We start from the raw sequence: 12,739 nt of genomic DNA on the forward strand, positions 1-12,739 counted from the left end.
CTGCAGACCCTAGAACTCAGTACTCTGGTAAGGGGAATGCACTGCAGACAGCGCTCAGATCAGTCTTCTCAGCTCTCTCTATCTCTGCTACACTGAACTGTGCTTGCACTGTTTGAGCATCATTTTTATTTTTTACTTACCTTGGTTTTTTTCAGAATGGATGTTATTATGTCTCATTGTTTAGTTTCTATCTCAGTTCCCTGGTTGCAGCATCACACAGATGGTTAGTGTATGTCTTTAGTAAAGTAACCAGCATTACTCGTTACGGAATGAGTGGAGATGTAAAGGTCTAGCAGGTGCTTAAATTGCAGGAGTCATTCCATTTCAAAGACTTTTGAAAGTTTTTTGAGCAATTGTGTTTTCTAAAATGATGAAACTGAAAGGAGAATAGAGGAGTAACTGGCTAGAAGAGAGTAAGTTGGATTAATAATTGTGTATAAGAGACAGTGGTTTATAGATTATCGTAAAACCGATATCTTTTAAGCCTTTTTTTTTTGCACGTATGTTTCATGACCGCTTCAGTTATCTACTAACTTAGTTACGGTTTCTGTTGCTGTGATAAAAACACCATGACCAAAAGCAACTTTGGAAGAAAGGTTTATTTCACTTCCTCTTCCACATCCCAGTCTGTCATCAAAGGAAGTCAGGGCAGGAACCTGGAGACAGGAGAAAAGGGCATAGAGGGCCATTGCTTACTGGCATGGTCCCTATGGATTGCTCAGCCCACCTTCTTATATAGCACCGAGGACTATCAGCCCAAGTATGGTACTGCCCACAGACCAATCTAGTGGGAGCATTTTCTCTATTGAGATTTTCTTCAAAATAGTGCTAGCTTGTGTCCACTTGATATGAAACTAGCCTTGCCAATTTCACATGCAAACACATCACTATTTAAATAGAAACCTTTCTTTTTCATTTATCTCTAAAATGTCAAATTAATAGGCAACTCAAATAACTTTAAAAGCCCCGTAGCCTTCAAAAGTCTCTTTAAAACACCCAAGTTTCTTTAAAATTTCAGTCTCTGGGCTTCTGTAAAATCAAAAATGCTTTCTTATTTCAAGAGGGAGGAAGCTAGGGTATACATTTTTCTCTTAACAAAGCAAAATCAAACTCCCAACAGTGAAAATAACCTGCAGTCCAATGTCTGGGATCGTTTTGACTACTTCAAAGGTCTTGGGTTACTTCCCCAGCTCCTTTCTCTGCTGTACACACAACTTGTCTCCTAGGCTCAGGCGGCTCCACGCCACAGCTACTGCTGATGATGCTGTGTGGCTATTACCCCATGTGCTGCCATCTCGAAACTGCTGGGCTTTCTTCTGCTGCAAGTGGGCTGCACTTTGACCAGTAGCCTCTCCTGCTCTCTTTTCGGGAACTCTGGCCCTGCTTCATGGTTTATTAGTTCTAATCATGGTGGCATGTGCATGTGAGTGTAGTTTCCTGAACTGGCCAGAAGTATCAGTCAGATCCCCATGCAGCTGGAGGTACAGACAGTTGTGAGCCGTGTTATGGGTTGTTAAGAATCCAATTCTGCTCTTCAGGGAGAGGAGAATGTGCTCTTAACCTCTAAGCATTCTCTGATGAGTATGAGTGTTATGGATACAAGTGTGTGTATGTGTACTTCTGTCCTGGTACCCGTAGAGGATGGAAGAGGATACTATATTGCTGGAACAGATGTGGGAGGCAATGCGGATGCTAGGACTTGAACCCAGGTACTCTGGGTAATCTCTCTTTATAGTCTGTCCATTTTAATGGCCTCCTTTGGCTCCTGCCACTTTTCTATATGTATAAAGTAATGACCTCTACAACCTCCTTCTGTTCCTCTGCTGTTTTTCCAGTTGCAATTTTTCTTTGTAGTCAAAGTAATGGGTTCATCTGTTGTGCTTTTCTTCTGTATCAGTACAGTTACTCCTAACCTGCAAATCCATACTCACTACAAGTATTGCTAATAAAGTTACTTCTCCCAGGCTGATGTTCGTCTTTTAGAGTACCCTTCTACAGAGGATTATGTATATAGTATTCCTTGCATTTCTACAAGTTCAAAACTGTTTATTTATTGTATTTGTTTTTGTAGGCTTGACATTTAAAGACTTTCTGACTGCATATGAATCTTTGGGTTACCTATAGTCCTTGAAAATGTACTGAACTTGTGTCTTGATGTGATCAGATCAGAATCGACACAACACTTAAAGGCATTTGTCATAGCTTTTCTAGTGTGTGGTCATTTCTTAACTGTGATAGATATTATATTATACTCCTTTTCTAGAAGTTAACATTTTAAATACCAGGTTTCTTAAATCAAGATACAAAAGGAATTTTAATCACAATGATCATAGATTAACTAAAATTGGTTTATTTCACAGGAATTAAAACCTGATGTCATAACTAAATCTGCTCTTGGTGATGATATCAACTTTGAAAAAACTTGCAAAAAGGTATGTGTGTGGTAGAGACACAGTACCAGTGTGGAGCGCCTCATCTGCTGCTTAGTGTTCTCTCATTGTCTTCCGGATTCGCCTCTTTCTCGTCTCCATTACCAAATAAAGTCGTGGAAAGTATTATAAGAAACTAACTTAAACCACTACCAAAAGTTAAAGTATCTTTTCTTCTAGTTCTTGATACTCAGGTCTTTCCCCAGAATTCATCTTTTCCTGTCATTAATGTCCAGTGGCTTGGCAGTGTTAAAGGAGTGTGTTGTTGTTGTGTTGAAAGATTCATCTTGCCCTCTGCCTACTTAAACTATATGTCAACTATGCGATGTTAAACATCAATTTCTACTTCTTATTTTTCCATTTATTTTTATTGTTTTATTTTGTTTTTGTTTATTTTTGTTTTTTGAGATATGGTTTCTCTGTAGCCTTGGAGCCTGTCCTGGAATTAGCTCTTATAGACCGGGCTAGCCTTGAACTCACAGAGATTCACCTGCCTCTGCCTCCCAAGTACTGGGATTAAAGGCATGCACCACCAACACCCAGCCCATTTATTTAAGAGACTTATTATTGTACTTACTCTTATTTTATGTGCATTGTTGTTTCTACCTGCATATCCCTGGAATTGGAACCACAGACAGTTGTGAGTTGCCATGTGGGTTCTAGGAATTGAACTGGGATCCTCTGCAAGCATAGCCAGTGCTCTTAACTGCTGAGCCATCTCTCCAGTCCCTCCATTTTTTTTATCATTATTTTTCATATGCTATATTGTATGTTTAACAAAAACATAAAAACATTCTGTGTTTGGAATGTATCCATTTCTTTTCTCATCTCTATAAAGTACTACAGAAACAGAGAGAATATATTTTGGCTCAAAAAATTAAGGAGCTATTGTTCACTGAGATGGATTGTTGGAGGTATAGAGTTTATTACTAGAGCATCAGTAGCTTAGATAGGCAGATGTACAGCAACAGCGTGATGGCGTCTCCGGGGAGAATGCAGAACCTAGCATCAGAGAGGACAACTTGCAGGCTCTCTTAGAAGAATTGAGAGCCCCTGAGGTCAAGAGTAGGAGTAGGAGTCTCTTACACTTTCTGAGGATGAGAGTGATTGGCCTCTGAGAGGCAGGTGCTCAAGTGTTTCCCAGAGTCAGGGTAGGTGTGAGGAGCTGGATATCTGGTCTCTAACGCCTCCTTTGATAGGTATTTGTCTGGTACAGCATCCGTCAGAGAGCAGTCTGTTAGCCAGGCTCTCACAGTCAGTACCTCAGTAGCACTTACATGTCTAAAAGGATAAAGGCTGCTACTGCCGCCAGACTCTAGCATTACATCTGTCCATCATGATGTAGAGGCATGGTAGCTAAGGTTTCTCCATCCATGGCAGTGGCTTCCTGTGAGGCATGGTTACATTTTGATGGGTCCAGAAACAAACAATATGGATACAGGCAGCATTGTGCATCCAGGCTCACTAGTGGTGCCAGTCAGTAGGCCTTGCTTCTCAAAGGGTCCTTAACCCCCTAAAACAGCTCCTAACTGTGACTGCCTTTTTGATGTGCCCCAGTGTGTTTTTACGCACCCTGATTCACGAATGTCTTTGTTCTTTGAAACTATAGAATGGCATGAAACTGCTTTCATGCTGGGGTTCCCTAAGTCTGTGTACTTGAGCCGTTACTCCAGAGTAAACTGCCTCCTTACACTCTCTACGGTGAGAGCTGTGCATTGACAATATAACTTGTTGATTTATTTCTTTAGATAAGTGGAGTGGAACTTAGTCCCAGTTTATTATTACAAGCATTAATATTCATACTCTTCCTCTACCCGTGGGCTTACAGCTTATTTAGGTGACCTTTCAGAGATTAGTGCAGCGCATAAGTGAACTTTCTTTCTTAGACACTTGTTTTCATCCAGAGGATATTTGAAGAATTCTTTTCAAAATTGAATAACAAATGCCTTTGTGTTGATAATAAATACCCAATTGCCAAAATAAAATTTTTCCATTAAAAGATGAGGGTGTTTTCCACTTTTTTGTTTAATTTATTTGAAATGGAAGAAACTGGAGGTGTGTGAAAAACCACAGTTTCCTGAGAATTTTCCATGGCAAACATTGTGTCAGTTTTAAATAAGGAAAAGCTGTGGTTTCCTTCCTTCATCCAGCCTAACCCTGTGAAGGCTTCATGCAGCCCTGAATTACTGCACGGGGTCTGCTCCTTTGATGTGTCTCTGTGGCATTGCCTCTCGGATGAAGTTTATCACCTTCTGATTTGGATTAGTCATTTGTGGAGAAGTTTTAGCCTTTTAAACTAGAGTCACAACAGTTAGTCTGCAAATGGATAGAGGGACTCGAGCAAGGAGGGTGGGTCTGCAGGGTTCCTTGCCCCTTAGTTCCTGCACTGCACACATGAGAGTGCAGACGGCAGAGCAGCCGAGAGATGGGCCTGTGCCCACTACTACTTGTAAGCCTTTAGGTTGGGTTTGGGTTTTTTTTTTTTTCCAAGAAGACTTTAGTGGACTTTAAACAATAATTTGTAGTTGTTACTAATGATTTGTGAATTAGAGGAAACTTATGGGGCATATTAGACCAAATACACAAACCTGAATTTGAGATCCAGTTTGTTTCTACATAGCTAAGTTAAATGATCTTGAAGTCAAGAATGTTGGTTTGTTTTGTTGAGGAAAAAAAAAGCCCTCGGCCTATAGTCTTTTGTTAATATTTGAATTCTAAAATTGAAATAAATATTGTCAAAGAAAAATCTTAATAAAAGTTTGAGATATTAAGTTTGCTTTCTTGGGAATAAAATTAAATGCTTGAAATATTAAATTTTGCCTTCTTAGGAATCCAGATTAAACTTTAAGGTGTCCTGTGCTATGTGAAGGAAGGAAAACTGATGGCAGAATCTTTATCTGAGCACCTAGAAGGGAAAATATATTTGGGAAATGGAAAGGATTGTAGGAGGACCTTAGGAGGAACTTTAAAGATCTCTGTTTAGATCATGCCAATGGAGATCAGCCTGATCCCGGGATGGAGCTAGAGCTAGGAATGTGGATGAGGTCGGTCCCAGTGGCCATGTAAAAAAGTGACATGTGTCATGAATGTCTTAATTTGTGAACACAATAAATGCTACATGCTTCTATGTTCCTATCCAGCAATCAGATATTTGTGAAGTGTTTAATGTACCAGGTTATGTTCTGAGCATACATTAAAGAAAGAAGACATTCAAAACAGGAAGAGAGAACACCATATTATTCTAGGTTCCATTAAGTGAGACTTACTTATTGTCCTCATGACTTAGCACTAATACAGTAATTGAATCTTTTTTTATTAACTTCATTTTCTTAGACATTTAAACTCTTTGAAAGTAAAAGCTATGATTTTTTTTTTCAGAACCCATGATGTCGGGCACAGTTTTTAGTTTTTATAGACTTAAATTATAGCATTTTAATTATTAAAGATGAGTTATGTTTTTAATCAATGTGATCTTTGTCTTTAGAGTAGATTCCATGGGTAACTTATCTAGAGAGAATATTTGCAAAGTCTGTTACCTAAGACATACAAAGATTGATAGATATCAATTCAGTCATTTCCAATAGTGACAGGTTAATTTTGATGCTGTATATTTATTGCTTTCAATTTTCAGCCAGATTCTACTGCAACTGAAAGAGCAATTGCCAGATTAGCAGTTCACCCTCTTCTAAAGAAAAAAGTAGATGTGCTAAAAGGTAGGAGTTAAATTACAATAGTGTGCCTAATGCATTTCGATATATGACTTTGGATAGATGATAAATATCTTTAATGTATAAAGCTATGGATATGCGTCTACAAGTATAAAAGATTTTGATATAAAAAAGATTAAATCTGTATTTTCCCAAATTTTAATATGTGTTATATGTAAAAATTATAGAAAATATATATACAGGCATGTTGAATAGTTTTAAATATTGATACAGTCATATTATGTCACATAATTTTTATGTATCTTTTATAAAATATGTTTATAGCCGGGCGGTGGTGGCGCACACCTTTAATCCCAGCACTCGGAGTCAGAGGCAGGCGGATCTCTGTGAGTTCGAGACCAGCCTGGTCTACAGAGCTAGTTCCAGGACAGGCTCCAAAAACCACAGAGAATCCCTGTCTCGAAAAACAAACAAACAAACAAATAAATAAATAAATAAATAAAGTGTGTTTATGAAATTAAGTGCTTTGTCAAAGATTAAATGCCACTTATTTTTAGGCCTGAAACTAATTCAGTGGCATTAACATAAATTAATGTTGTCATTTTATTGCTTTCAGTGATATTTTTATTTCATAATTCAAAGCCATGAAGAAAGTAATTTTCTTTTCATTTTTCAATTCAAGATGGATATTTTCTAGTGTTCCTTTTATGAATTTGGTATTTAAGTAATGAAAAGATTTCTTTGTGACCTCAGACTCCTGTTCCATACATACTGTAGATTCCAGTTCTCAAATATTTCCACATAGCTAAAGCAGTATTGTGTGGGGACAGTGACACTTTGTGCCAATGCTGAAACAGAGTCATGTACTATATTCTTGCAGCTGCTGTGCAAGCCTTCAAAGATGCAAGGCAGAGTGCTCCTGAAGCTCAGTCATCAAAGAATACTTCAGACGAAAGCCAGTGTAGGGACACTCGGTGTTCAAAGGGTGATGCAGGCGAGTCACAGCATCAGGAGAGAACTGTTGGCAGGGAACAGAGAGCAAAAGGAGCTAAAACAGTAACAAAGAAAGCAGTAAGTGATTCAAAAGAAAAAACGGCCGTGATAGAGCATGGACCCAAAGCAGTGGCCACGCCATGTTCTCCAGGGATGCCTTCAGGAAAGGATGCCGTGGCTACCTCTGCACACCAGAAGGTGTCATCCACTGACTCAAAACGGCAAGCCTCAACCAAAACCACAAAGACAGAGAGTGAAGGCACCCTTGGTGAGAGTAGTGGCAGCGAGGAAGAGGTGAGTGAGGGTGAGAAGGAGTACTTCGACGACAGCACTGAAGAAAGGTTCTACAAACAGTCTTCTGCGTCCGAGGACAGTGACAGTGGTGATGACTTCTTCATTGGAAAAGTCCGACGGACACGAAAGAAGGAAAATAGTGTCCGGTCCTCAGCTAAGGAACAGAAACCCCTCCCAAAGGTCTCGCCCAAAGCTAATACCCTTGAAACCCATTGGGATACACGAAATGATAAACACAAGCTGATCCCAGAAGCCCGGAAGTTAGAATCCGTGTTTTTCCACTCTTTATCTGGACCTAAGAGCTCCAAAAGGTAAGGGCATGTTTTATTCTGAACTGATGTAATTCATTTGTTTACTATATGGAGTGGCTGCGTATCCTCACAGCCTGGGAGAAAAACTCCTCATGAACCTGCTTTTTGTCAGCCTTGCTGGGTTTCGGACTGGTACTCTTTCTTCGTCGTCATAATTGGGAGCATGTAGAGATACACATACAGCAGTGGAACACTGCCCAGCCTCATGAGAAAGGGTCCATTAATCCCAGAGACATGCCTGGGTAATTTTGGTTTTGTTCTTTCTATGTATCATACTTTCAAATTTTGGGATTTTTTTTTAATGTAAAGCTTTAAAAATATTCATGTCTGTCTTGATAAACAGAATTTTCTGATGAATGTGTGATAACCTGCTGCCATTCCAAACATGGCTCCTTCCCATGTTTTAGTACATGCGACTGCCTTCCTCCACCCAATTTATATTGGGATATTGCTTTTCATCTCTGCTGATATGATAGCCAGTTTTCACAGCTGTTCCCCTAGAGAGTTTCATTTATTACTCTTAACTGATAGAGAATACTGGTGCATTTTTAACTAGAGGCTGTGACTAGCTGATATCATCAATAATGACCCTTTTTCTGTATATTTATTGGTCAGAGATACTCTTTAATAAAATAATACAATGTAAATACTTTTTCTAAACCTAGCATAGAAAAGAACTTCAAACAATGTTAAAGCCTTGAGAGTAAATAAAATATTTACCTATCTAACTCAGTTGTGCCCAAAAGATTTCTAGATTTTTCTTGGTTCTGCACTAAAAATGTAGATGCTAATTTTCATTATCAATCATTCTCCTCCTTAAAAAATTTTTGAAGTTCTTTATATAGACAGTATTCAAGAGCAAGATAGACAAAATGGATTGTTTTCCATTGAACAGAAGTTCCTATGTGGGTGTAAAGGAAAGGGTGTGTGTGTGTGTGTGTGTGTGTGTGTGTGTGTGTGTGTGTAGTAGTAGTAGTAGGATTATTTTATTTTATTGGCTGGTGGTGGAGTGAGCAAGTGGATGCTAAGGGTGAATTTTATCATTCATTCTGTCATCAGAGGATTTGTTTTGTCTTTTAGCTCCTAATGTTGTTTTTTGTTTTTTGTTTTCTTTTTCTTTTTTTAGGGATCCCAGAGAACAGGCCCCGAAGAGTAAAGCTCCAGGTGTGTATTCATGACTGCTCAAGCCAATAAGCAGTACTGTGCCACAGGGAAAGGATGAAAGTTGCCATCTCCTAATAGTTACTGAATTGTGTACCCACACAAGCGGAGATGGGGTGTCTTATTTAGCATTAGCAATATCGTTTTGTATTGGCTCCTTTTTATTGTAGCAAAACTGCATGCTCTCTTGATGCTACTGTAAGAATAGACTCACTAAGTAAGGATTTCTGTTGGGTGTCTGCTTTAAATTGTGAGATATTTTGTCTAAGTAAAATGAGATTCTTCTTTGATAATTGGTGTGAAGAGATGAAGTCTGTCCTTTTCAGGTATATTTAGTTGCAATTTTTCTTTTTCTTCCCAGATTTTCCAGAAGATGAACTTCCAGTCAAGAATGAGTTTGCAAAGAGTGCACGCAGAGGGTTTGAGCGTGTGAGGCAGCAGGTGCAGGCTCCTCTGCACCCTTCTTGGGAAGCGAGCAGGAGACGGAAAGAGCAGCAGTCCAGAATCGCCGTGTTTCAGGGGAAAAAAATCACATTTGATGATTGATTGATTGATTGATGCCTTTTCTGCCAAAATTTTTGTTTTTATTTTTAACTAGCCTATTTAAATAAGTCCTTTTGAAAGTTAAAAAATATATTGCTTGTCTTTCCTTTTATGTGTGAGTTTGGGGAGTGTTTATATAATCTTTTACAGATCTCTAAATTTGATTTATAAGAGTGTTTGTCCCAAATTATTTCTTATATAATTTAGAAGTTACAAAATTTTAGGTCCTATCATCAATGATTATGAAATATATTTCACTAGTTAAACTTTACCTGTTGTCTTAAAAAATAAGGCAAAACAGGGCTGATGAGGTGGTTCACTCCTGCAAAGCTCATGACCCCTGAAGTTCTCATAGTTTAAGGACAGAGCCAACTCGCAAAAGTTGTTCTCTGCACGTACACAGTGTGGCACATGCTTGTGAATACACTCACACACAATGATGTCATAAAAATGTTAAGATATGATAAAAATGTAGTGTTTAAGCAGCTTGCTTATGTATAGTAATCAAAAACTGAGTTCTTTATACCCCTGCAATAAGTATCTCCACTTAATGAAGAAGAACATATATCTAGAAATCCTAATTTCTTCTGTCCACTTTGTATATGTTAACAGTAGAGCAAGTACTGGATAGGAAATGTTCGTGATACAGGAAAGAAGAACATGGTGTCTAGTTATTCTAGCTATATATTAGTTTTGAGGGCACAGTACTGGGAATTGAACTAGGACCTTAGACATACTAGGTCTTCTTCATGCGTTATCACTGAGGAGCTTGCTGTGTGGCTCAGGCTAGCCTAGTTCTTTACTTTCCCAGTGCTGGGAAGCAGGTATGTTCCACCACACCTTGCATTGAAATGTTTGTGGAAGAGGCCTCAAGGGTTAACCTAAGTACAAATTCTTAGTAGAGGAAATGGGACCCCTAAAGAGCCACCTACTTTATGGGTACCTGGGGGCAAAGAATTTTTTGAAAGGTCTTTATTTTACTGGTGAGGAAGACATGAAAGATCATTGGTTAGTTAAGGGATGCTGATTGAATTCCATGTTGCCTACACATTTAGTGCTCTTAGAAGAAGGTTAGGCCTTCCACTCAGCCCGCAAGCATGAGCTACCAAGTCCAGGTTCTGTTTTACGAACTTAGGAATGTCAGTAGCTAGAACAATGGAATTCAGATTGTGGTATAGATGTGAGGTTTTTTTCTTCAGTCTGTACATCATTCCATGCACGTATGCACACGTGCGCACACATACACAAAGTGTAAGGAAAACCCAAACTAAAGTTGGGAGTGCAAGTGTGCCTGAGAATATTAACTCCAGCTGGGAGTCAGAGATGCCCACCTAAGAGTTAGAAGCCAGCAATTTCATTTCCTGCTGCAATTGTGCCATGGAGCCTTTCCAGTGGCAGTGGACTTCTCTTAGCACCTGGCTTGCTTCTGCTTTGCTGCAGTGACTCCAGGTGGAACAGCAGTAGGGCTGCTCAGTGTCTGGTGACTTTGCCCTAATGTCTGGAGATGCTTGGGTTACATGAGAGATACTACAGCTAACAAATAGTGTAGGTGCACTGCTGAACTCTCTCTGGTATAAACATGTCTGGCTTTTGAGCCTAAAATGTTATGATTCAAAGGTTGAAACCCCCAGGTTTATGGCTCTGATTGTCATACTTGGATATTGTTCTAGTACCACAAATTGCCTGGGCCTGTGTGAGCTCCTACACATTGCATAGGAGGGACCCCATCTGCAGATCTCCATCCTTCCTCTTCGATACTTAGCCTCACAAGTTCTGCCAACATCATCACACTCGCACTGTTGAGTGGGGAGGCATGCCTCTATTCTGCAGTACTGTAGCCCAAGAGCGGTCTGTTAGCTGACACCTTTGCAGACAGCAGAGTCAGCCACTTAGTACTTGTTTTCTTGTTTCTCTCTAAGCTGATGACATGTGGTCTCAAAACTCCTGGAACCAACTGAGTTCTCTGAACTCAGGAGTTAGTCTTGCAGTAATTCAAGGAGTGTTTGTGTCAGAAACTGCCAGTTTCTTGATAAAACAATGATGGTTGTCACAACTTAATTTGCCCATCCCCTACTATAGACCCATGGTAGCCTTGAAAACCAGCAGTGCATTATCACAGCGAAGAGTAGCCTGGCACCCGCAGGAAATAAACACCCTCACATATTTACATCTGCAGGGACATTCCTAAGAATTGCCTGACTGGATGGTTACTCACTGGAAGTCGCCCACGTGTGTATTTGGTAGGAGTAAGATCTTTCTTAGCTTCAAAAATACAGATAGTTTGACATTATGGCTGCCATAGGAAGAAGAAATCTGTTGAGGTAAGCAGTACTTTAACCAAAAAGCCTAGAGGGAAATCTGAAGAAGTTAATGTCTGTTCATAGGGCTTTGGAAGTTTCTGACGTTTTCTAGGAGTTATCATGCACAAGCACAGGCTGTGAGTGTCTGCTCAGGACCAAACTGGAGCACCCTCATCTCCCCAGGCAGGGAGATCACACTCCAATGGATAAGTGATGAAAACATGTCTGTGTAGACACTCAACAGTACTGCTTCCAGCATTTAAGGGAATCTGTTGAGTTAGCACAACACTAACTGCTAACAACAGACTGCTGTGGCCTTACACATCAAAAGAACTCAAAAATAACTCAGAAACCATCACCAGCCTTAAACAGGCATAGCGGACTGATTTTACAAGTATTTAATGTATCATATTTTCAACAAAATGAGATATGCACAAGGAAGCAGGAAGCAGCCATAAGCAGAACTTGAGGAGGGGCATGTGTTGCAGCTAAAAATAAAATAATGAATTAGAAATTAGACAGGTATGGTCCACTTTTGTCTGTATTGTAGCACTCAAGACTGAAGTGGGCAGATTGAAAATGAGATTAAACTAACCCAAGAAAGAAAATTTTGAAGTTAGAAAGTGCAGTTTCCAAACTAAAAAGTTGAGAAGGGCTCCTATGTTGATTGAGATTATGCACTTTGAAGAACAGGAAATAAAAGATTAAGGGGCTGGAAAGATAGCTCAAAGATGGTAGCATTTGATTGTGGTTTTTATGAGGGACAAAAATCTCAGCACCCAAGAGAAGAGTGGTGTCCTGCAAAAAACCTGTAACTCCAGCTCCAAGGAGTCTGACGCTTCTGGTCTCTGCATGGGCACACACAGTCGTATACATACATTCATGTATCATACATTAAAAAGCAAACCAAACAATAGGATTTTTTTTTATGTAACCAGAGTTCATAGTTAGCTGTATTTTTCAAAGACAAGGAAATCATTCACATCAAAACTTCAACATGAAACAAAAGGTGATCCTCATATGCAGTGATATGTTCATCC

The 12,739-nt window shown here is 39.4% G+C and overlaps 1 protein-coding gene across 1 annotated transcript in view; it reads left to right on the forward strand.

Annotated features, from left to right (window-relative positions):
- Positions 1-9,519, forward strand: part of Srfbp1 (serum response factor binding protein 1) — a 24,448-nt gene extending 14,929 nt beyond the window's left edge. Inside the window, exons 4-8 of the mRNA XM_005356098.3 lie at positions 2,361-2,432; positions 6,061-6,142; positions 6,978-7,695; positions 8,822-8,859; positions 9,218-9,519. Of these exons, the coding sequence (XP_005356155.1) occupies positions 2,361-2,432; positions 6,061-6,142; positions 6,978-7,695; positions 8,822-8,859; positions 9,218-9,402 (1,095 nt within the window). The 3' untranslated portion in view covers positions 9,403-9,519. The remainder of the gene's footprint in view (positions 1-2,360; positions 2,433-6,060; positions 6,143-6,977; positions 7,696-8,821; positions 8,860-9,217) is intronic.
- Positions 9,520-12,739: the final 3,220 nt, after the last annotated feature.

Source organism: Microtus ochrogaster, chromosome 18 (genome assembly GCF_000317375.1).
Source record: "Microtus ochrogaster isolate Prairie Vole_2 chromosome 18, MicOch1.0, whole genome shotgun sequence".
Classification (NCBI taxonomy): Eukaryota; Metazoa; Chordata; class Mammalia; order Rodentia; family Cricetidae; genus Microtus; species Microtus ochrogaster.